The sequence below is a fragment of the Manis javanica genome, chromosome 11, assembly GCF_040802235.1.
Source record: "Manis javanica isolate MJ-LG chromosome 11, MJ_LKY, whole genome shotgun sequence".
Classification (NCBI taxonomy): Eukaryota; Metazoa; Chordata; class Mammalia; order Pholidota; family Manidae; genus Manis; species Manis javanica.
The window spans coordinates 20377848-20403286 of NC_133166.1; the positions used below are offsets into that span (position 1 = coordinate 20377848).

The 25439-nt window shown below is 48.3% G+C and overlaps 2 protein-coding genes and 1 long non-coding RNA gene across 8 annotated transcripts in view; 2 read left to right on the top strand and 1 right to left on the bottom strand.

The window, feature by feature from the left end:
* The window catches only part of RNF169 (ring finger protein 169), a 95591-nt gene extending 93469 nt beyond the window's left edge, over positions 1–2122 (bottom strand). Inside the window, exon 1 of the mRNA XM_037026247.2 lies at positions 1546–2122. Within this exon, the coding sequence (XP_036882142.2) occupies positions 1546–2122 (577 nt within the window). The remainder of the gene's footprint in view (positions 1–1545) is intronic.
* LOC118973876 (uncharacterized) lies at positions 2001–9883 on the top strand. Its single transcript, XR_005063395.2, has 2 exons — positions 2001–2180; positions 3353–9883. It is a non-coding gene; the product is annotated as an uncharacterized lncRNA (long non-coding RNA).
* Positions 9884–14414: 4531 nt separating this feature from the next.
* The window catches only part of CHRDL2 (chordin like 2), a 30412-nt gene continuing 19387 nt past the window's right edge, over positions 14415–25439 (top strand). The window contains exons 1-2 of one of the 6 annotated variants that reach the window (XM_073216020.1): positions 14415–15034; positions 24462–24574. In XM_073216020.1, coding sequence (XP_073072121.1) covers positions 14953–15034; positions 24462–24574 — 195 coding nt within the window. In that variant the 5' untranslated portion in view covers positions 14415–14952. The remainder of the gene's footprint in view (positions 15035–24461; positions 24575–25439) is intronic. The other 5 variants (XR_012122575.1, XR_012122574.1, XM_073216016.1 and 2 more) reach the window with 5 other exon arrangements.

Below are 25439 nucleotides of genomic sequence, written 5' to 3' on the forward strand. Positions count from 1 at the left end.
TTCTATACTGTTTGACCATATAACCAGTAATACTATTAGGGAGACCAGAAAAATACTTTTTTTTTTTTTAACCATGATCTTAGAATTTGAAGCAAAGTTGCATATGAGATCATCACATGGCATCCACAAATTAGATTGTTTGGTGAGGCCTTCATCCCTGATTTGAGCAGAAATTAGATGGAATTAGATTTTAATTCTTAGGCAAGTTACTTAACCTCTCTGGGCCTCAGTTTCATCTGTAAAATGGAAATAAAAGTATCTCATAAGGAAGTGAAGCTTAGAAGAAATAAAAAGGACCGGAGAAATAGAAGTAAGGTATTCTAGGACACTGGCAGGTGTCTGGCTGCTGGAATCAAAACAGACTGCATTCTGGAACTCGCAGTTTCTAAGGATGCACTTCATTACAGAAGCAATTCTTCCTTTCCCCTACTGAAAGTAACACATGGACGGCAGAATTCCCAACACAAACGGTGCAAATATTTGACCTGTCCGGACTATGTTTCTTGACAAACTCCTCCTAGGTAAGCATTTTTTTATAGAAGAGTCATAAGTGTTGTGTTGACTAGATGTGTTTTAAAAAGAGCCCTAGGTTTTAAGTTTGTTTTGTGTTGTATACCGAGCACTTTTTTTTTTTAATTGAAGCACTGATACACAATCTTATATTGGTTTCAAGTACACAACAACAGAGTGGTTCAACAGTTACTACAGGGCATTTTCTCTGTCAAGCTCAGCACCACAGAGTAGCAGGCTACAGGAGGTAAGAAACGCAAAGAAGTTGAAGGCAACAGTCCTGCCACAGAATTATTGTCAGGATAGTAGGAAACCTACAGCGTCTTGGAGACAGAAGCAGTCCCCACCAACCAATCTCCGTTTTCAAAGCTTCAAAACCTCATCTAGTTTTTTTTTTTTTTTTTTTTTTTGTGTGTGTGTGTAGCACTACTGAAGCTTATGAATTATTAGTATTATAAATATAAACAGCCATCATTTATTGCTTTTTCTCTATGGCAAGCTCTCTGCTCAGCACGTATTTTTCAAGTTTGTGAAAACTGCACATGTGACCTCATTCTCCCAACCCACTCCACTCTCAAGTCTGAAAAGCTTCCTTCACATCCTCAAATTCAACCTGTCCCCTGAACTCCGGATACTCCACACCTCTCACTGACCCATTCAGGCCCAGGAGCCACTTCACCCAACATTAAACCGAACACTTCTCTGGTCCTCCAGGGCCCTGCAAACTTAGCACCGGTCGTCCACACACCAATTCAACCCGGCCCTAACTTGATCCAAGAATCCTGTGGTTCCCTCCAAACTTCTGACTTCCGTAAGGCGCGGGCTCCCCTCGTCGCCCCTCCAAATCCTCCGTCCCTGTACTTCACTCGAAGTTCATAATCCAGAAAGCGATACTGCACCTGGGCACAGCCCGGCTCCCAACCCCGAGAACGCTACGCCCCTGGCGAGCAGGGCCTGGGACCCTCCACCCCTCACAAGGCCGGGCCGGGCGCGCTCGGCCTGCTCGGACCCCGCGGGGAGGAGGGGAAGCTCCACCTGGCTCCGCGGGCGCGGCGCGCGGCTCCTGCTCCGGCCTGGGCCCCGCGGCGGCCGCGCCCCCGTCCCGACGCGCGCGGCAGCGCTCCGGCGGGCCGCGGCGGGCGCGCTCGCCCAGCCCCTCCGCGTCGGCCTGGCCGTCGTCGCGGGCCCGACGGCGGGCCCAGCCCGAACCGCGGGCGCGGCAGCGCGTGCAGCCCGGGCCCGCGGCGTCGGCGGCGCGTTGGGCGCAGCTTCGGCACAGCGAGTGGCCGCAAGGCAGGGCCGCCGCTTCCCCCGGGGTCTCCAGGCACCCGGCGCAGCCCGACTCCTCCGGCCGCGGCTGCAGCAACGGCGGCGGCAGCACCAACAGCGCGGGTCCAGAAGCCGAGCCCCGGGCGCCGGTCTTGGCTGCCATCTCCTCGCAGCGACCCCGCCGGCCCCGCCGACTCAGAGCTGCCGCTGCAGCCGCGGAAGAGGCCCGCGTACTCGGACCTGCAGCCGCCATCTTGTTTCCCGTTTGAAGGAAGAGTCGGTTGCGAGGGAGAAGGTAGAGGGCGGGGCAGTGCGCGGCGGGCAGCGCTATCTGCATATTCATTAGGGGCGGGGCCTCAGTGGGCCCGGAGGAGGTCTTCCCGGGACTTTGTTGGTGAGAGGTAAGACTCCTTAATAATTATCAGTCATCTTTTATACATCCAGCCCTCAGCCTCGCCCTCCAGGGGTAATTTCCTCTCACTAAACTGAGTGAAGTTGAGAGCTAAGGGGATTTATTTGGAACGTCTAAGCAATATTAAACTTCATGAAGTAATTGTACGTATTTATCCTTCAATACTCTGATAACAGGAGAAAGTGAATGGGGAATAGGTGCATTGTCCAGAATCCTGCCTCAGTGCTTCATTTGACGTGAGGGTAGCTGTTGTGACTGACAGGCCAACGTGACCAGCAACTAACTACCAAAAATAACAGCCACTTGTCAGTCCTCACCTCCAGATCCTCCCTCCTCGCCACATCCCTTCCTGCAGCTCCCCTGGCTTGGCTAGCAAAACCGTACTCTTGCTTCACTTCCCAATCCCTCCGCTCTTTCTCAGACTCCTTGTCTTGCGCTCCCTTTGTTTGGGGCTGAAATGTACCTGTGCCTCTAGGCTCAGACCCCAGGCCTCTCTCTCTCTCTCTCTCGTTCTTTGCCAGTGCCTCCACCTCACACTTTCTTCCAGCTGAAACTGCCAGATTGACAACTGCAGTCCCGACCTCCTTCGTCCAACCCTGCATATTCAACTGCCTGATGGAAACATCTTGAATGTGCATCCCTCATGTACAAAATTAAACTTACTGTCTTTTCCACCCTCCTTTCAAAACAGCTTTTCTTATTCCCCGCATTCTATTAAAGGTACCATGCTCCCGATTGCTCATGCTCCAAACCTCCTAATCTGTACTTCTCTCTCATCTCCCATATCTGTCAGTTTCTTAGTCCTGTCAGTTCTCCCACCAAAATTACTACTTTCCCAAGTAGACTCTCCTCTTCATCATTCTCACTGCCCAATTCAGGTCTTATCCTCTCTCATCTCAATAATTGAAGTAGGCTGTATAGATTGTCTCCCTACCCACAGTTTCTCATCTTCCAGTCCATCCTCCACTGCTCTTAGAGTTGCTTCCTAAGTGACAAGTCTGGCCATGTCGTTCCTGCTTGGACTAGTCACCTGGTGAGGTGCTCAGACTTTGATGTCAACCCTCTTTCTCAGTGTAGACAGTATAGGAGAAAGAATGACTCTCCTCTGATAGAAGGTTCTACTAAAACAATTCTCCCACTCTTTGCTTTCTTTGTACTCAGGTACATTTGGAGAAGGAAGGCATGAAGCAAATGGCATTTCCTGTTGGGAATCTTTATAGGAAAGGAGAACAAAATCGAAAAAGCAACATAATGTAATAGAAGTTATCAGAGGCCCTGGATTTCCATGAGATTGCCCAGAAACAGTGCCTGAGCTGATGTTAAACCAATCCAAGGCAGAGCGATTAGTGGAAGTTGGAGAGCAGAAAAAGAAGTGGTTTCCCAAAATGGGAACCAGGTGGCTAAAGGACAGTCAATAGAAGAAGAGTCAATGAGTAATTGAACCAAAGGCTGTGCACAGAGGCCCAGACAGTCAGAATCCTGCCAAACACACAAATACGGCCTCAGCTAGACTGTCCTTTATCCAGGAGTCCTCCGCATTTCACTCCCTACTTGAAGTTCTTGAGGACAGTTTGTCCCGATTCTGACAAGGAGGCCTGTGGCCTGGAGATGATGCCAATTACCATTAAAAACAGGGCCCTTGCTTTGTGCTGTTCACTCCTGACAGTTTGGATCTTGTAATCTGAAGTCTATTTACTATTGGAGGAGCTGAACCACAGAGGTGTAGCATGCTTTCTTGGATACGAATAAAAACAGAAAATTTCCTTTTGCAGAAGGGAAAAACAAAGGGTCTGAGTAGCCAGGAGATCTGGGGATTGGTCCTGGCCTCTGTCCCCCTTTCATTAACTCATGGTATGATTTCAAACATGTAATTTCTCTCTGGGCTTCAGTCTCCTCATCTTTGAAAACAAGGTTATTGGAATTCAGCAGTTTTCAACCTGCTCAGAAGGATACACACAAACATATATATGTCAAAGTCCCACCGCAGAACTATCTGGACCAAAAACCTGAGGGTAGCATGCCAGCCTGTGTATTTTTTCAATGCCATAGGAATTCTAATGAATACTCCTAGATAAGACCATTGCAATAAATAAATTCAAAGGTACCTTCTAGCTCTAGCATTCTAGAAGTGTTACTTCCTAATTTCCTGCATCTTCATTCCTCTACTGTTACCAAAGGAATCTGACTAAAGCAGTAGCAGTGACAGAAGGCAAGGCACACCTAAGAAATCTGGAGAGTCATTCACTACGTGGAAAAATGGGGCAGATGAGGATAATTCTAAAGCGTCAAGCCTAGAGGCCTGAGATGAGGATCACAGTTGACAACTGACAAAAACAGTAACTAGAAAAGAAAAGCAGTCTGAAAGATGAGGGCATTGTGGACATTTTTTTTTAGTTCACCTTCAGCATCCTGACCCCTTCCTACCTGAGGGAATACCCCATTCTGTGCAGCATTGCAAAGACTAGGGATGCTGAAGCAGGGAGATATTCTCTGTCCCCTAGCAGGCAGAAGGTGACATGTGACCCAGGTGGGAACCCCCTGGCCACACTTCTGTGAACTTTGTGACTCTTCAGGGAATGACATGAAGACATAATGACAAGTTTAGAGTTACTCAGAGCAACAGAGATAGTAGGTGTCCACCTGTAGTGGGTCCCTGATGGGAGTGTGGGTAGGGGGTGGTGTGCCTACCGTAGTGATGGGGGCCATGCCAGGTTGTCCCTGAGACATGTGGGAACTTGGTTGTGGTCCCTGCTGCCTGGCCTTCTGTGTTACAACCCATTTTCCATATCTGACTTTCCAGTCTTCCTGTCAACTCTCAATAAATTCCCTTTTTTCTTTAATTCCTCACAATTTCTGTTGTTTGCATTGAACTACCTGACTGAGACACTGGCTTGTTGTTTTTAAATATCACCTGAAAATGGTTGTCAGGGATGCTCTGTAAGTTAGAAAACAATCTAAGAAGCTTAGTCCAGCAGCCCAGAGTGGACCAATCCTGCGTTCATGTGTCCTTTTTCTCTAAGCCCCCATCTGTACCACAGAGCACCAGAGGAGGGACTCCCATACTCACTTTAATGCAGGCATGAAGGATGCCAACTGGAACAGATAGCAGAGGTGCCACCCATGCCAGTGCTTCCTCTCCAGCTGCTTTTGCTCTGCCACTCCTGCCATACTTTCTGAGGATGGCACTGCTGCCAAAATCTCCTGCCATCCTCTCACAGTGTGTCCATGGCTCTGTACCACCGCTAGCCCTTCAGCTCGCATACACACCATGGCAAACCTTCCCTCTTCCCTCTGGCTGGAGGCTCTAGCTTCTCCCCGCTGGCCTGAAAGGCTCAGATGTGAAGCAAGACCAGTCAGCCTAGTTCTGCGGGCACAGGCTCTTATTCCCCACAGGCCCAAGAAGCCCTTCTTGCCAGCCCAGGCTCCAAGTCCATCCCGAGCCCTCACACATCTAGGAAGGAGAAGGTTCACACCACAACAGTGCCAAGTCTCCTTTACCCTCTTCATCTGTCTTCCTCCTCTGGTGGTGAGGTCTTCCTGCCGTATTCTTCCCTCAAGCTGGATTTCCTCTTGAGATTTGGCCTCTTCCCTTTTGCTTTACAGATTCTTGCTACATTCTTCCTAGCATTCCTCTTCAGTTTCTTCCCTTTTGTTTCAGAGGAAGAAGTAGTTCTTTTTGCAAAGCTAACCCTCTGTCATCTTTCCAGCCTCCTCCAAACTCTTTCCAAACACTCTACAGATACAAATAAGAATTGGTCCCTGCCTCCCTCAAGGTCACAGCCTAACAGAGAGGCAAAAGTATAAGTAAAGAATTATAACAGAAGAAAAAATAATAATTAAAGCAGAATTATCAGCTCTACAATTGAGACACATACAAGGTACTGTGGAAGCAGAGAGCAAGGGGTGGGGCAGGAGGTTGGGGAAGGTTTCACAGAGGGGACATTTAAACTCTGTTTTGAAAGTAGAGAAGGAGTTCACCAGGTAGAGGAGAAGGCATAGGCAAAAAAGAGCAGAGGCCCAAAGGTATACAAGTTAGAATCTGTGTGGAACTGATAAGGAATTTGATGTGGCTAGAATGTTGGGTTGGATATTAGGCTAGAAAACTGGAGAAGAGAAGGAACTAGAATTTACTGAGCAACTACCATGTGTTAGGTGCATGCTAAGCAATAATATTTAGAACCAAAGTAACCCCATGAAATTGACATATTATTATCTCCATTTTGCAGAGAAATAAACTCAGGATATTAGAGGACCATTGAAAGATGTAATATTTGGACCAAAAAAGGATTACATACAGATTTGTATCTTACAAGGACAACTCTTGACCCTGTAATTATCAGTGACTAATAAAAACAATCTAAGCAGACCTCATGCCACCCCCATGGAGTTGAAATATCATGGGAGAAAGTATAGTGCAGCTAGCATTCATTTATTCAACAATTATCTATTGAGCACCTACTGTGTGACAGGATGACACAGGTGCTGAGAATTCAGCAGCGAACAAGTATGGATGCTGAGCCAGTTTTGGTGGGGCCAGCTTTAGGTACAGTATTTGGCACATTCCAGGTCCTGTGGAATGAATGTGATCCCTTTAATGTAAGCCTTTAATGTTTAGCAAGGTTTGAAGTACAGAATATTGTCAGAAAAGGAAAGATTTTGTTCAGCAAAACAAAAACATTGGTGGAAAAAACAGGTCCTTAAGTTCTTTCAATTTCCCCTCTCAATACCTATAAATCCATTCAGAATTGGCAACTGGTCTCACTTTCTCTCTCTCTCTGCACCTCCCTCCCAATCCCCTGGTCTTTCTTCCTCTCTTTCCTACCTTTAGAGTCCCTATTCTTCCTCTAGACTCTGGTCCAAGAGTCTAAGAAACCAATTTCCTCTTTGACTTGTTTCTGAGGGAATAGAGGTGGCTTTAAGGAATCCTTTAGGTTCAACATATAGATAATAAGGAAATAAATGGGCAAATGACCCTCCCCAACCCCATTTCAGAGTGAACACCTAAAAAGCAAACCTTTCTCTGCTAGCTGATCACCTTTCCCTCTGTAAATCATGTGTCCTATTCTAGCAGTGGTTGCTTTGCCCCATCTCACCAAAGAAATCCCTCTACTACCTTCACTTCGTCTGGACCCAGTGCCCTGGAAGGAGGGGCGTGTGACCCTACCCAGTCTATCAACGACCAGTGAGAAATCTGACTGGTTCTCTTCTAGGATGATCTTTGTCCCACAGTACTTTGTTTACTAGGCTCCAGGCTCTGCTGTCTCCATCCATCCCTGGTAAAAGAAAAGGCCTGCAGCCGTCTCCTGGGACTGTGATGTCCCAAAGTGACCACCAGAGGGCAAACCGAGACTACTGAGCTGTCCCCACAGTCTCTTCAACCCAGTTTCCATGGAGCCAAACTCCAAATGTTAAGAGCTAGAATCAGCTTTAGAAATCATCCAAGGCTTCTGATCAAACGTCTTCATTTACATGGAAGAAAACCAAGATCTAAGGAAGAGAAATAATTGTCAAGGCCACGAAGGAAGTTAATGGTAAAGTAGGAATCAGAAACTAAGTCTTTGGCTACTATAGTCCGGTACATATTCTGCCATACCAACCTTTCTCCTCTCATATTTAATTCCAGAATACACTGGTTTTTAATATTTTTTCTATGACAAAGATTGTCTCTCCAATTAGATTGTAAATCCTCTGGACCAGAGACCATTTTTTGGACCAGTATTGTACATCTTCTCTTCCAGGACCTAGCACATGGCTCTGCTGGCAGCCTATGCCAGGTACCAGATGGAGGATTTCAACAAATATTATGAAACTGCTACGTGGCAGGCCCAGAGATGGTTCCTGAGAATACAGAGATGAAAATAGACTGTCCCTGCCCTCAAGGAGCTCACTATCTGGGAGAAAAGGTAGACATGTCAACAAACAACTGTAAATCAGGAGATGACTTTTTAACAGTGGTGTAGGCAAAGCAATATAGAAGCATGAAAGAGGGAGTGACTACCTACCTCAATGGAATATAGAATTGGGTCCTAAAGAACTCATCAAAGAAGGAATGGATTTTCAACTACAAGGAGTAGCAGAATAAGCCGACATACAGAAACATGAAGACATGGCGTGTTAGGTGAAAATGATTGGTGCTGAGTGGTTGAGCATAGTAAGAAATTGAAATGGGGATAGGTAGAGGGGCGTAATAAGACTAAATAAGTAAAAGATACTAAAAGGTAGTTTGAGGTCAGCTGTGAAGCTGATATCCATTCATTCATTCATTCATTCATTCATTCAAGAAACAGTAAGTACCCCTATGTGCCATGTAGCACTGTTGTTGATAATGATGGTGGTAAGATCGTAATAAAAGTGAGGTAATAACAATAATGATTTTAAAAACCACCAATGTGGATGAATTCCAAGGGTTTGGAGTCTTGAATCTCAGGTTTAGTACTCACATGAATCAGATAATCTAGATAAGTAGTCTATCCTCCATTTATTTTCATCCATTTAAAAATATGCAGTAAGCCTCTACTATGTGCTGGGCACTGTTCTAGGAGCCAGGAATATAGTGGTGACCAAGAATTAAGGTCCAGGCTGGACCTTCTATGCTCACGGGGGGAGGCAGATCATATACAAGTAAAGAAATACATTTCAGATAATAACAAGTGATACAAAGGAAAAAAAGGTGATATGATAGAAAGTGACTGGTAGGGGACATCATTAACTAGGTTAGACTAGGGAAACCTCACTGGGTTTTGAATTACAGAAATGTCAGCCAGACATTTCCAGGCTGAGGGAAGGGCATTCTAAGCAGCAGAAACCTTAAGGACAAAGACCCCGCAGAGGGTCCAGGCAGCTTGGTGCATACCAGGGACAGAAAGAAGGCCAGGGTGCTAGAGCTCAGTGGGCACAGGGAAATGGTCTGAAGCCAGAGGGGAGGCAGAGGCCAGGTCTCTACGTGCACTGGAGAGGTTCCAGGCAAGGAAATGACATTACCTGATTTATATATTTAAAAGATAACTCTGATTGCCCCTCATTCCTAGCTTTGGTGGGTACAGGGCCTGCCACAGTCTGGTGGTGGGACCCAAGTGGCTCTCTAGCTACATCCTCAAAGACCTATGGAAAAAATCTTGGAGGAAAATCTGCTTTTCAAAAGCCCCCTGAGCATGGAGGAGGCAGGAGCAGAAGTCCCATCTTCCTTGGCGCTTGGCTAGTGCTCATGCCTGCAAGTAGAGGAGGCCTCTGGTGGGTGGCAGAGCTTCGGGCCTGGATGAGGGACAGTCCCACTCCATGTGTCCCACTGGAGATACTTTATCGCCACTCGGTTTCTCTCATGTGGGCTCAGTGAAATTAAGGGCACTGTCTTCCCCCAGCCTGCTTTCCAGATACTTCCCCTCCATCAGAACCTCTGTGTGCAGGCTGTCCTGGGAAAAGAGGGCCCACTGAGGGCAAATAAGAAGACTTAGGAATAGTCAGAAAGCCACATTAAAACCCCATACAAGAAAATACAGATGAGCCTCCCACTCATTCTACAAATCTTTATGTAGGCCAAGTATATGCACAATATCGAGATACAAAGGAACATATCCTAAAATAAAAGTAGGTTGTAACTAGTATGTATTACCTGCTTAAGTAACTCTGACCTGGCTGAAGGGTGGGAGTGGAGTGGAGATTGTTAAATTTACAAATAAACTAACTTTGACAGCTCCTATATGTAAGACTTTTCTCCTAGGATCTAAGTTGGACTCAGCTTTAAAAAGTCGACTTCTTTACACCTTTCAGGACATCATCACGTAAAGGCAGCATACTAGAGCTGGCTTGTAACACTCAGGAGAGCTGACCATTAAATTTTCAGGAGTTGTGCAAGCTGGTTGTTAAACAGAATCATCAGTAAGCATCAAATTGTACAAACTTATAATTCAGTTGTTATATTTAAAACATTCAAACTCATCACCCCCTAATCACTTAACTACATTTTATTGCCCATGTTTGAAATTATTTGCATGTTTTATCTGTATTATGGAAATACTACAAAATGGTGTCCTACTGTGTATCTCTTCCCAACTCTGCATTTGATGACATGGCACTGGTAGCTTGACATGGTGGTAGTATTTATACCATGGAAATTGGAAACTACTGTAAACCAAGGCTTTTTTCCCCCTGCAGAGCTGGTTGTTAAACATTTACCAGCACACTGCTGGCATAGTCTCTATTATGTAATCCTGTTATATTAACTCTATTATGGTGAATCTGTTTTCAGAATCTTACTTACATAATAAAGCGGACTGGGTTAAGAAGTCTTTCCTTGGCACTGATCTCAGTGATCCGGACTACTATGTTAAATTTTACATAATCAAGCAGCCTGCAGCCCAAGCCTTTTAGCTATAAATAACATTCACAAGAGGACTATTCGAAGGATCAAGGATATTATTCAACAAGCCTTTATTTAGCAGCTACTAAGAGCAAAACTGGGTGCTGAAGGTAGGAAAGATATTAAAGAAATAGTCTGTGTTCTCATGAGACTCACAGAAGAAGTGACACAAACCTTTGATAATTTAGTGTGATACGTGCTGTAGTGGAGATACATAAGCATGGAGGAGAGAGAAGTAACTCAGGGACCATGAAAGAGACTTCATCGTGAACCTAGCCTGTAAGCCTCAGTGCCTAACTTGTTCCTCACTGGGTCCCTAGCCCCCAGCACAGTGCCTGACAAAGGGTTAGCAGTCAAAACCTTGTTGGATGAATGAAGGAGATAGCAGTTACCTTGACCCTGGAAAGATAAGCTTGCCAGGGCAGAGAAGCATGGGTAGAGGGAGGGCATTAGAATAAACAGAAGGTGCAGAGGCATGTGGGGCCAAAGAACTCAGCACATTTGAAGAAAGAGAAAGTTTAATGTGGCACAAAGGGTCCAGGGGCCAGAACTGGTAAGAATGAGAGTATGGAGAAGGGGTTCTCTGCCTCAAATCTCCTCAGAGCTTTCTAACAACAAAGAGCTGGCATGTTCTACACAGTGCCGGGGGCAGAGCTAGGAGCCATGCGGGGAGTAACAGAGAGTCAGCTTTCAGTTAGGAACTTCCTAACAGCTGTCCAACAGCGCAGTGGGCTGCCTTGGAAGGCAGTGAGCAAGTTCCCTAAGGGGGAAGCAAGTAGGTGCCAAATGGGGTGCAACAAATTGCTAAGAAACTTTTTTTCCTGACTAGATTTTGGAAGAATTTATCAAGGCTCCTTTCTTAGAGGATATTAGGTAAAACATGGACAACCGTCTTCCATAGCAGTTCTATAGAAGACAGAAACTTCCTTCAAGTGCCTGCTTCTTATGTCAATCATTGATTAAAGCTGAAGGCCATAGTGGTGCTGAAAGTACTCCCATGAAAGAATAGTATCTTTTCAAGTCACTGAGGTTTTCACTCGTTCGTGACACATTTATTCAGTATCTTTGTGTGTCAGGGTCTTTGTTAAGTGCTCAAGTACAGATATAAATGCACAGAGCCCCCGCCCTCACAGCACAGGGCAGAAATGCAAATAAGTATTTACTCTCCAAAAGACAAATAAATACTGACACTCCAATAGCCACAATACAAAGTGCTGCTGGTAACACAAAGACCCAAAATTCACTTTGCTTGGGGGACTCAGGGAAGGCCTCAGAGAGGAAGTGACTCAGAGCTGACTTCTGAAAGGTAAAAAGAAATTCACTAGGTGGGGGAGGAGAAAAATAGTCCAGGCAGAAGGAAAACATATACAGTTGACCCTTGAACAAGGCAGAGGTTAAGGGTACCAACCCCTGCTCAGTTGAAAATCCATGTATAACTTTGACTCCCCCCCAAACTTTACTACTAACAGCCTACTGGTGACCAGAAGCCTTGCCAATAACATAAACAGTTAACACATATGTTGTATATCATATGTATTATATACTGTATTCACACAATAAAGTAAGCTACAGAGAAGAAATATAATTATGGGCAAATTAGGAGAAAGTACATTTACCATATTGTACTGTATTTATTGAAAAAGATCCTCATACAAGGGGACCCATACAGTTCAAACCCATGAGGCTCAAGTGTCATCTGTATCAAGATACAGAGACATGAAAATACATGGCCAGTTTGGAGAGGTGAGTGCTTGCGAGGGTGTAGGGCAGGAGGCAATGGTAAGCAGGAGTGAAAATGTGCATGATCCAGTGCTACCAATTTTGGATTTTATTCTGAAAATGATAGGAAGCTGATAGTTGGGTTTTCTTCTGTTATTTATTTAATAAACTTTTTATTTTGGAAGGATTTTAGATTGACAGAAAAGCTGTAAAGCTAGTACAGAGTTCTTATCTTTATCCTGTTTCCCCAGTATTAATATCTTACATAGCCATGATACCTTCTTCAAGATGATGAAACCAAAACTGGTACATTACTTAACAAAGGTATTGACTTTATTCACCAGTTTTTCCACTAATGTCCTTTCACTGTCCTGGAATCCAATTCAGGATACCACATTGCACTGAATGTTATCTATTTTTTATTTCCAGTGATGGGTCGTAAGGGGAAAATAATGTGATCAGATTTGTCGGGTGTAGAAATGATCAGCGTAATTCTTAGGGCAGGTGTAAGGAAAATAAATTGGAGGGGCCCAGGTTAGCGGTGGAAGACTGGATGATGGCCTCAATCCTGTGGAAGATGAGGATGGAGAGAGGGATTGAGACCTGTTTCTGGTCTCATGGTAGAGGCCTTTCCTGAAGTAGAATGTGCAGGATAGGATGTAGGAGAGGCCAGTCTTAATCCACGGCTTACATCCAAGACATAAATATATGTGTATAACAGACTTTAAACAAAGAAGGAAAAGATCTCTGTTCCAGTAAGCTACAGAAAAGGGTGAGATTGTTTCTGCAGCTAAGCATCAGGTTTAACTCTGAGCTCCATGAAAGCCAAGGCAAAAAAGGAAAGCATGATGGCATACATACGTCTCACTGTTAAAATAAAATATACTCAAGGGAGAGAAAGAGACTGGCCATATTGGAATGGGAGAAGTTTAAATCTGAAGGGCACCCAGGGGCCAAATCATGTTTGCCCCTGATTCTGAGAACCCTAGGGAAGGTCTGTTTCTTCGCAGGGCTCTCTGTTCTGTTCTGAAGAGGATGGAACATTCTGGCATCAAGCAGAATGGGAAGCCCAGACTTAGCCTGGAAAATATCTTCATAGACAGCTAGTCAAAAGGGTATAAATCTGGAAGTGTGATTCCCTACCGGTGGGATGTGGCTCAACACCCCATCGCACCTCGTACTCCCTCCCAGTGTTCTTCCCTCCCCCACCCACTGGGGTTTCCAGTAGCTCTGCAAGGGAAGCCAGGCAGGAAGTTGAGGTCCAAAGTGGAGATGGATGTACTTATCCAAAATGGCCGAGCAAGTTAGGGAGGCTGGGTGTTTCCTGTCTGGAAGGAGCAAGGGTCCTATTAATTCATGCACTCATTGAACACAGGGTGGGGCACCAACCGTGGGCTTCAGGGCTGTACCCCCTGGGAGCCCACCTTCAGGTGGGAAAGACAATCAGCTCTCCCCCAAGAAGCTTGAACATGGCTGTCACTCTCAGGTGCAGGCCTTACATGCAGAAGCAAAGAAGAGATCATGTCCTGCTTCGTGAGGACCAAGGATTCAGCCGGGCTAGATTTCAACCTGGTCGTGGTGCTTGTGGGTACCCTGGAATTATGACCCCTTATTTTTGAGAGTTGACTGTTTGGTGCTATTTCCTCTGGGTGAGAATTGTGGGAAGATACTAAAAATATTAAGATCTCCATTTTAGAGGTGGGGAGCAGACTCCGAAGTGGCGAGCCCATGACCACAAACAATTAAGAATGGCAAGTGTCCTAATTCCATCCAGAGGCCAAGCTTTGTGCACGCACCACAGAGCGCCCCACTCTGAGGGCTTCAGATTCCCAAAGCCCGCTTCCCCGCGCTGACCCCGACAGCCCATCTTTCTGCCCCGAAGTTTTCCACCTGAAGCCTAACTGGGTTTGGTCCTCCTGCACTCTGGGCGTCGCGGAGAGTCAGGGGTTAAAACCCGTGGCCCGGGCGGCCCCTTTCTCCTCCCCAACCCCCTCGCCTCTTCTCGGCGCCGCGCCTGGAGCGTCGGTCCCGGAGCCCGGCACGAGAAAGGAGGGGGGAAAGTGGGCCTGTTTCTCGGGTGGCCAATCCACCGAGCCCGCGGTGCCCCAGAGGAGGCGCCAGGGCTAGGCCAGCGCCAGGCCGGGCTGCCTGCTTCCCGCGGCAAAGTACAAATGCGCCCGAGCGTGGCGCCTGGCGCTCCTGGCGTGCACAGCCGGCCCGCGCGCAGCCCAGCCCCCGGGACCCCGCGGCCCGACCCCGAGCTCGCCGAGCAGGGGCGCCGGCTGCTGCTAGCCCGCGCGCCCGGAGCAGCCCACTGGTCCCGCGCGCCTCGCCCAGCGCTGCGCGCCCCGCAGACCCCGGTCCCCTCCGCCCCTCTTCTCCCCTCCCTCTCACCTTCTCCTTTGCTCCTGTTGCTTCTCCCTCTTGCCCTGCCTTCCTCCGTCTCTCCATCTCTCTCCCTCCTTCCCCCTTGTTCTCTGTCCACGTTCCTCTTATTCCCACCTCGGATCCCCCTTTCTGTCCTGACCACCTCCCGACCCATCTCTGACTCTCTACTGTGGCAGCAGCCCTCCCGGGGTCTGGGGTCTGCTCCGTGGCCCTGGGCCTCAGTGTCCTCGTCAGCGCACCCTCCTCCGGCGCCCCTCCCGGCTCAGCGCCGGGCGGCCTGGCCCCGCGGGAAGGAAGGATGGTTCCCGAGGTCCGGGTTCTTTCCTCCTTGCTGGGACTCGCGCTGCTCTGCTTTCCCTTGGACTCCCACGCTCGTGCCCGTAAGTGGAGGCGGGGTTGGGTGGGTGGCAGAGAGATGCGAGCCCCTGGGATGTGAGGGAAAGCGCCCGACTTGGGACCCCAAACTGTTCTGACAGCCGTCCGGGCAGCACCTGTACCGGGAGGGTGGAGACTCCTCTGCGGAACAGTTGGGCTGATGGTCCGGGAGATTGGGGAGAAACTTGGAAAGACTCAGAACCAAGGGGGCTGCTGCCATGGACCCGAGGATGTGGGGAATGAGGGCAGTAGGAGAGAGGGCAGTGTGTGCGTGCGTGCGTGCGTGCGTGTGTGTGTGTGTGTGTGTCTGTCTGTCTGTGGAGAGGGGCTTAGTCTTCCCAGCAGAGCGCCCCGTGTGTTAGACGGCAATGCTATGATGAAGGGGGAAAGAAGACTGCATTTAAAAAGGGGCCCGTGGAAGGAAGGAATAGCTAGGTAACTTCATTCTGTTATCTCTTTTGATCCTCACAATACTCCCATGAGGTGGGTATTATCATTTGCATTTTACAGATGAGAAAACTTAGGCTGAGAGAAGAAACTTGCTCAAGTATACAGAGCTAGTAAGCCATCCAAAGCCAGAACCCTTCATTCAGTTCCAAATCCCCTGCTTTCCCCGCTGCCGCACAGCATCTGGCAGGAACCCGGACTTGGGGTATGAAGCTCTGGGAGGCATCAGGGCACAGTAAGATAGACCAGTCTTCATTACCCCAGATTTGTTAAACACAGCTGGTGAAAGGCAGGCTTGGGGGGCACCTCTCTGTGCCTCAATTTCCTAATCTATAAAACAGGAGTAAAAATATCCCAGGACTCTTGTGAGGATTAAATTCGAAAAAACATGTCAAGTAACTGGCACCAGCAACTAGCTGCTTCATGGCAGGTTTTTAAAAAATATCAGTTCCTTATTCATGCTTTTCCACTTAGATACAGTGTAACCTCCATTTATGCAATCTCTCTGAACCTCAGTTTCCTCCCTGCCTCCACAGTAGGCTGGTGGACCCCCTCCACATCCCCAATCTCTTAGAATATTGTGAAGATGGAAAACAAAACCAAAGATTCTCTCAATGAGAAGGATGGAGCTTAGTTCAAATCCTGAAATACACAATAAAGAAACTGAGGCCAAAGAGAGGCAGTGATTTGCCCCAGGTTACACCAGGGCAGAGGGGATGAAGCCCCCAGTGTCCCAACTCCCAGCCTAGTGCTCTTCCCTCTCTGCAGCTCAGCTCTCCGCCACCCACCCCCCCTCTGCTCCCTGCCTTTCTTATGCATGTGACTTTCTGGAGCCAGCGGTGCTGGATTTTGTTTCATTCTTGTCTCTGCTTGTGAGGGCAGGCTGCATGTCTGGTCATCTCTGGGCTGCCAGCAGCATGAGACTCATAGAAGTCCTCAGTAAGAAGTAATGGAGAGAGCTCAGTCTTGGGTTCAAGTCCTGCCTCTGCCCCTTGATATCTGTGTGATTTTCATAAGTCACAACTTCTCCGAGCCTCATTTCTTCATTTTTCTAAGACACATACCCACCTGGAACTGAAAGCGTTCTTAAAAGGATTAAAGGAAGTGACTGTGTTACAGTGCCCAGCACAATGCTTGGTTCTCAGAGAATGTCTCCTCCCCCTCCCTGAGCCCTGAAGGTTTCCTCCTGACACTTACCTGTTGTTTCTTGAAAGGGACTTAACACAGGATACCCTCCACTTCTTCACTTCTACTTGGCACATCATTCTCAGCCCCCAACGTTTTTCTCCAGATATTGCTGCCCTTAATGCACCTTAGAAAGATGTCCTAGAATCAGATAGTTATGCAGTATTGCTCATATCTTGCCCACATCTCTCCTCTTGGCCTCCCATATTTTGTCAGCCTTTCACAACCTTGCTCAGGTCACACCTCTTCAGCAAACTTTCCCTGGCCACCTGATCCTCTCTGATCTCCTTCCTCTGTACCTTCATTGGCCTTCAGGTCTGTACCTCTCACTGGGTCCTGCCACTACTCTGTCTTCCCTACAGCTGGGAACTAGCTCCAGACATGGAAGAAAACAACCTGGAGCAGACTCATTGAGTTAAGGTGAGGTGGACAGCAATATTCAGAGAGGTGTGTTAAGATTTTGCGAAGTCAGAGCTGGAAGAACCTTCAAAAACAATCTGCTTCCACCACTCAATTTTCCAATCCTTGTAGTTAAACTGAAACCCAGAAAGGGGGAGTGACTTGCTCAAGGTCATGCATCAAATTTATTTAATTTAAGAGAAGATTAGAGACCTGGACCCTAGTCTCTGATTTGTCACTCATTGGTTGTGTGAATGGGGGCAAATCACTTCCCTTTTCTGAGCCTCATTTGTCTAGTGTTGAATCTAGAAACAATGCTATCGTCATTTACCAGGGTCCTATTTGAAGGTCTCTTATGAAGGTCCTTGTTTGAGTTTAAGTAATATCTCAGGCCTGTTGCAGCTCCTGGTGACATCTTAGGTGCTTTCAGCGGTGGTGCTAACTGATGGAAATTCTCAAGTCTGCACGGTGGCCCAGCCCTGCAGAATGCCAAGGGCCTGTGAGCACGCGTGGCAGCTTGCTCCTCAGTTACAATACAAGGCTATTCAAACAAAGGTAATTCTATCCTTGGCTCTATTTCCAGCCACAGATTGAGTCCTGATCCCAGCCCAGACTGTGTCTCAAATCCAAGCACAGGCTGAGCCCTAATCCTCAAACTCTGACCACAGACTGAACCCCCATTCCCAGCCTGACCTGATACTGATCCCAGTGCCACACAAGGCCACATATATGCATGAAGTCAGGCACCCATCCCTCTGTGGAATGAGAACCTGCCAGTGTCATGACTCTCTCTGCAGCTCTTTCCCCTGTGTCAGCTCCTCTCATTTGTGCTCTTCTCTTATGAATTGCCCCCAACTTCAAGGTATTCACCACATTTCTGCTTTCTCTTTCTTCCCTCCACCCAATCCTGTCTTCAGGAGAGAGTCAATAATCAGGTAAAAACATCGATCTCTCTATTCTTTCTCAAAGGGTTATGTATACTATAGAAATCATGGCTTCTGTTCCAAGGTGATGGAATCCCAGACCCTGGAGGCAGGGATGGGGTGGGAAGGGAGCTCCCATGGTCTGATGTGGTTCAGACAGGAACTTGGAATCAGGAGATCAGGGCTCCAGCTCTGGCTCTGCCACCAACTGCAGCTGTGACACAGGGCAAGTTGCCTTTCTCTGCCTCTTACTCAGATTTCCCAGTGAGATGGTTAGGCCCAAACAGGTATCACTGAGGACCATTCTGGCTTTAAACATCACAGGATTCTAAGATTCTAAGATCCAAAGATGCTGTTCTTAACTCTGAGTCTTCTCTGATGTTTGGAAAAGGGAGAAGGGGGCGTGTGCATCTGCAGCCTGGTACCCCGGCCCTGCCAGGGAGGAGTAGCTGGACCCTCAGACACCTAGAGAAGTACCTAGAGGGCCTGGGGTAGTGGGTGTAGGAGACCTGCCAGTGGGGACCCCATCCTGCTGTTCATCCTAATCGTATGCCAGTCCACCTGTCCAGATGTACATGAGGAGGTGAGAGGCGCCTGAATGAAGGCCTGACATCCCACTCGGGCAGGCCCCTCTCTGGATGTGTCTAGGAGGTTCTGCACTTCCTCTCTGTCACCAGTAGAGGTCTCTGTCTCACTCGCTCGCATGCAGGCTGCTGAGCAGAGCCCGCCAACAGCTGCGCAGTTGATTCAGCTGCTGCACCTGTTCCAGGACTGCCTCTCAAGTTCCACCAGCCACTGGCCACAGTGCCCAGCTCTGGGAGGGGATCTTGAAGCCCTTGGACTTCCAAGGAAAGGGACTGGCCTGAGAGCGGTGCCCCGGGAGGTGCAGTGCAGAGATCATGCAGGCATCCCCCTGCCTCAGGGCAGGATCCCATCCCAGAAAAAGCTGTTCCACAGTCTTCTGTTACCCACTCTTGTAGTCAGGATTCTTCCTTATGTCTCACCTGGATCCTTTTGTCTGCTATTTAAAGCCACTTCAGGTCCTGTCCCTTGGGGGATGGGTGTTCCTGTAAGCACCTGCCTCAGACCTGAAGACTGAAATTGGAGTTTGATTTTAGGCAGGTCCCAAGACCTCTCTGAGACTCTGTTTCCACATCTCTAAAATAGAGGATTGGTTGTCACCTCTCAGTCCCTAACTTTCTAAGAATCTGGAATCTTAAGTGTGTATGTCCAAGGCATAATAGAATGTATCAGTCTCATCTCTGCCCCTTGGCCTTTGCCAGGTAACAGAGGAGCCTTTCCTGATTTGAGGATTCTCTCCTTGTAGGTCTTCCTGTGCTCCTGAACATTTGTCATGTGCTAGAAAAGAGGAGGCAGGGGCCCATTCCCAGGTTACACAGCTCAGCAACTGAGGAGCTGAAGGTCTCATTTCAAATTCCTTTAGGAGACCTCCCCCATAGAGCGCCTGTGCCCAGAGCAGAGCTATGTCTTAGAGGGGAGCAAGTTTGTGTGAAAAGGGGACTATAAATAAAGAAAGTAAGTATGGCTGTGTGGGTGCAAGGGAAAAGATGTAAACATTCTCACATTCCAGTGAAGCCGGGTTCACTCAGGTTTCCCGAGTTCTTGCAGGCTGGGGACGTGCCAGCCACAGTTCCAGGCCTCTCTCCTCATGCTGTCCTTGCAACCTAGAAGCATCTTTCTAGTTGTCCTTTCTGCTTCCTATTGGAAGAACTCCCGACCACACTACCCACTTTAATCACCCCTGTCAGACCTTTTATAGCACGTGAGTTTCAGGGATGACCTTGGGTGGGACAGCTTGGAAATTCTGACTTACATGTGACGATGATGGAATCACCTCTTTACCTGCCCAGGCTCCTGTCCATTTTGTACATGATGTTTGGTTTGGCAGATAGTTTGGGAGTTCCAATGGGTGGGAACTGGAAAAAGGAAAGTCAAAACTAACCCCTGTTAGGTGGCAAGGTCAAAGTGCTAAGGATGGCTCTCTTACCTCATAATAAAGTATTCATTTTGTTAGAGAAAGGGGTTTCCAGGACTAAGGGCCATCAATCACCTCCTCTTCCAGAACCTCTTGTCTCCCTTGAATCCACTCTTTCTTTCATTATGCCTCCATTTATTGAGCGGCAGCTCTCTGTAGGCTTTGCACAGAGCACTGAAGATACAAAAACTAACGAGATGTGATCCTTGCTCTTGGGAAGCTGACAGTTTAGTAATGACGAAGAACCCACTTTGTAAGTACTTTTTATTACCACATTCCATTTCATTCAGCCATAGGGATGATTCTAAATGCAAACCTGATCACAGTCATGCCCCAGTTTAAAGGTTTTCCATGGCTTTCCTTTGCCCTTTCATGCCTCTCTCCAGCCTGACCTCTGGCCTCTCACCCATGTGCTCCCATTCTCTCCTCCAACCTTTCTGACCACTTCCATCTCTGTATTCCAGCCCAAGGTCTGTATAGGCAGTGGCGGTGTTGAGAGGGTCTGGCTTGTGAGTGCAGGGAGAGGGCAGGGAGCCACAGGAAATAGGGCCAGGGAGTTTATAAATGAAACCAGGGAGATTCAACCTCTGTGGCAGGTGCCCTGATGTTCATGTCCTAGTAGATACCTTGGGGTTGCCTGTAGAATTCTGGGAGCAAAAAGAAACAGTAGGGAAATTTGGGGTCAGTACCCAGATCTGCTTTTTGTCTGTTTGTTTTTACCTATATTTAATGGAGCATCTAATATGTGTCAGGCACTAGGCATATTACGTATATTATCTGACTTAATTCTACAATAACCCTGAAAGGTAGAGAGTATTACTGATCCCAAATAATAGATATAGAAACCCCCTTAAGGGGTTTCGCTATCATAGCGCTGGATGGTTAGGCCTAGCATGGCTAAGTAACTCGTCTAAACTCAGGCTGCAGATAAAAGCCAAATCTAATTTGAACCTCAGCCTATCTTACTCCAAAGCCAGGGTCTTTGGAGTATTTACACACATTCGTTGAGCATGGGGTTTTGAAGGGCATGAGACCTCTCCAACTCTAATTCTTCTTTATGTCTCTAAAGCTCAGAACAGTGCCAATTGTCCTCCTCAAATGAAAACTTCCTTCACTAACCTCGTTTTCCTGGGTTAGATGTCACTGCCAGGGCCATTAACTCCTAAAGGTCCCTGGGAGAGGGCGCTGAGAGATGAGGGCACCGGGTCGGGGGTAGGGGGCAGGATTTGAGATACAGCCATGGTGTAGGGAGAGGAAGCAGGGCAGGCTTGAGGCCAGGGCAGGGGTGGGAAGGCAGCAGAAGACCGAAGGGGGTAGATAGGAAAGGAGGGGATGTGAGAGACAAACTTTGCCCCCTCTCCACGTCACTCAGGATAGGCTCCTTTGACTCCTGGAACCCCATCCTAGCCCACCTTGGAGCCCCTGAGAGCCTGGGCGTATGGAGCCATCAACACATCTTAAATCACAGAAGACTGAAATGATCAAATCTTAGAACCACAAAACTGTACAATTCTAAAAGCTCCATGTTCTAAAGAAATGTAGGCTCTTTGCAACATGGAATTCTCAAATCTTAGAAACCTAGAATCTGGAGTCTTAGACTTTTGAAATCATAGATTCACAAACAGTGTGCAGAAAACCTTTGGTCAAAGTTTACACCCCTTGTCCCTTATTTTGCAGATGGCAACTGAGGCTCAGAGAAGGGAAGAGTCTTCCTCAAGGTCACCCAGTAAACTCATAGCATAAGGAGGTAGAGCTCCTTCCACCAGCCATGTGCAAGTACTGGGCTCACACCAGGGCTGCAGCAACGGAGGCAGCCTGCGGTCTGGCAGTTCCTCCTCCCGCCTGGCTTTGGCATGACCTTGGGCAGTCCCCTCCCTAGAAGAGGGAGCTGCAGGCAGTGCCACCCTTCCTGTGCCTCTCACCTTGGAGGGTGTGGTGGGGAGGGAATCGTGGCCACAGGAGGCCTCCTGGGCTTGAGGGACAGCCTGCCAGGCCCCCCACACCCTCAGCCACTGCCAGGTCTGTTGGTGGGGAGAAGGGCCTCCAGGCCTGGGCACGGGCTGAGACATCTCTCTGTTGTCATGCTCTGAGCAGGCTGTGGCTGGGGGTGTAGGGTTAACTGGCACCAGGGCCAGGCTGCAGGGCTGCCCCAAGGAAGGTGGGACAGGGTTTCTTCTGCAACAAGGCTGAGACCTAAGGCCGAGGTAGTGTTGCAATCACCCTCCTCCCTGGTGGGGGAGGGCACTGAGGAAGAAAGACATCATTCAGTCCTTGGAGGGCTGGGCTGGCTCTGATGAGCACCCGAGCTGGGCCCACGTCCCGCTCTCCTCTCTGCCCGCCGAGGCTGAGAGATAAACACAGCTCATTTGATATGGGGCAGCCAGGCCTTGCTGGGAAGGGAACCCTCTACTTTGTGGGGCTGGGGAGGGAGCTCAGCCATGTATTTCTGTGGTCCCCATGGGCTACTGAAGCACAAACTCTGAGGACATCACGATCACAGCCTCAAATCTTTGTTCTGAGAGGCCCAAAAGGCAGAGCAGTGCCTCGGGCCAGAGGCAGCTGGGTTCAGCCTCGCTTCTTACAAAGGAAGCTTCCCGAGGTCAGGAATGGCCTTTGGGCTCTTCTGCCAGCCCCTCCCCTACACTGAGAGGGAACTTCTGCATTGGATGTGAGCTGCCCCTGCTCCTGTACTTTCAATGTTCTCTATTCCGTGAGTTTAAACATCTAAGAGAATGATGCAGAAAGCGTGAGACTCTAGAAAGTGGGCAGAAGGCATGAAAGCCAGCCTCTAGATTCTAGACCAACAGGGATCAGGATTAAAAAATAGGGAATGGTGGGTGGTGGCCGGAGGGACAGAGACAAGGAACCTCTAGGCTCCTGAAATTGGGCAAAAAAGCCATAGGGAGTGAGGGAACTGAAGGGCCCCTGGAGTCCTGGGTTCAAATCCCTAGCGGATGGCCTAAGGCAAGTCATTTAGTCTCTGAGATCCACTAGTTTTCTCATAATTATGTTGACACTCCAGTGACCCTGCAGCACAGATGTTATTATCCTGAATGGATCACATCTGCAGGGCCACTGTTGTCATCATTTTCACAATATTAGCATTTGGTGAAGTGTCAGGAACCAGGCTAAGGAGGCACTTTGCAAGCATTATCCAATTTAATTCTCAAAACAATAGTATTAATGTGAAAATTAAGTAACCTTCATAAAAGGAAGATAGTCAATAATCACTGGTTCCTTTCTCCATATTTTAATCTCATTTAATTCAACAAACCTTTGCAGACCATGAGCTTGTGCTGGTCCCCCTAGTTCCTCCCTAAAGAGCTCAGATTATTCTTTAGGAAATGGGGAGTTTCTCATAGGAACGATAGCATCCTTTCTAGGTTGCTAAAATCCCCAGGTACCTGTGTGGAGGAGGGTTGCAGGGAACCGGCAGGAGGCAGAGGGGTGGGGCAGGCACTGCAGTGCCGACCAGGAGCCCTGAGCCGAGGCTAGGTGGCAAGGTAGGAGGTGAGGGTTGAAGTGTTCTAGAGGCAGCCTGAAGGGTTGGGCGATTGATTGGCTATGAGAAGTGAGAGAGTGGAGGATTCAGGAAAGCAGGGTTGCAGGAGAGGTATCTAACCCACCTATGGAGACAAAACTATTTCCATCATTCTTAGAAACATTCATCTACGTATTGACTACATATTGAGATGCAGATTACAAAAGTAACCAATGATCTTATCGTAGTAGTAGCAGTGACCATTTTTCAGGGTACATAAAAGCTGGTTTCCTAATAATCTTTCCCCGGGCAGCACTTTGTTTTCCCAGTTCAAGCACTCGTCATTGGGGCTTCTTGCTGAGATAGAAGGACGCAGGGTAGTACAAAGGCAGGAAAGCTGCTGTGAGGGGCTTTATTCAAAAGGTAGGTCACAGGCCCCAGAGAGAGGGTGTGGGTGTGTGTGCGTGTGTACAGAGGGAGAGGGTCAGACGAGGGGAAGGTGCACAGATGTAGTAAATAAATAAGCAAAATGGGACCAAGAAAAAGGAAGCAAGTGTGATTACGAGGGCAGAAGGGGCACTGGGCCAAGTGAGGAGACTTGAGCTGTCATCCCTGCTTGGTGACAGATCTGCTGTGTTACCTTAGGGGTATAATTTATCCTCTCTGGGCCTCAGATTATTTGTCTAAGAGTAATAACTAACATGTATACCACAATTCAAATCTGTGAAGCACTTCAACTCCCTGATCTACTAACTGCCCTGCAAGAGAAATGTTAAAGCTTGGAGAGGGGCAGCTACATGTCCAAAGTCACACAGCATGTGTGTCGTCAAGCTGAAATTCAGATGTAGACATTTCTGGGCCCCTGCCTGGGAGAGCATGTCCAGTGGATTCTCTTTCACTTGAGTGTCCCAGATAACATCCTTCTTAGAAAGATGAAGGAATGAGGCAGGGTCTTTGGGCTGGAGCCCTCAGGACTGACAAAGCTCTGGTTGGTTTGCCAGGTCCAGATATGTTCTGCCTTTTCCATGGGAAGAGATACTCCCCCGGTGAGAGCTGGCACCCCTACCTGGAGCCACAGGGCCTGATGTACTGCTTGCGCTGTACTTGCTCCGAGGTAAGTTTCTTGGCAGTGGCAGCTATGTCCAGGAGAATCCCACGGAAGTTACCCCAGAGGGAGAGAGGAGAGCCTGACCCTGGAGGTCAGGGCGTTCTGGAACCAGCCCTCTAGAATCATGCTCTGTCAGCAGCAGCTGAGGGACTTAGGTCCACACCACGTCCCTGCCAAGTACTCAATACTCACAGCAGCTGGCTACTGTGGCTTCTCTGAGATAAGTCACACAGTGGGTCAGCGGCTGGGCTGGACTGAGGACCCCAACCTGCTTTCCACCTCTGCTGGTGCCGCCTCCCTCTGCACCATTAGGCAGAAGACAGCCCTTCTGGCCTCCTATTCCTTCCTTTCCTTGCACTCTCTCCTCCAGCCGCCTCTCTCATCACCCTGCCTTAAGATGCATTCTCCCAATGCCCCTAGGCCAAAGACTTAATCTTCTAGGCTTTGCCAAATACCACCTCCACCAGCAGCCTTACTTGAACCCTCATGTGAAAGTATTTTCTTCCGGGACACCACATATGCTTCCCATCCTCCTGGTCACCATTGGTCAGGAGTAATGGTTATCTGAGTCTGTCAGTTACCCACCGCCCCACAGAGCCCCTGAGAGCAGGTCTTCCTGGGTGCTCACTTGTGCCCAGTTCAGTGTCCTGCTGAAGGCTAACAAGTCTTTTTGGTCACCTCTGTCTCCTTCCACCCAACTCTGACCTAGCACCCTCCACAGGGCCTTGTACAGTGACTGGGTGGAGTAAATGAGACCCTCATGAGCTCCAGAATTCTCAAGGCACATCTGAGTTTGGTTGGATGGGGAAGGAGGGAGTGGTTTAGAAGGTCCTGAAACATCCTCGCCTCTAGCTCAGCTGCCTGGGGCGCA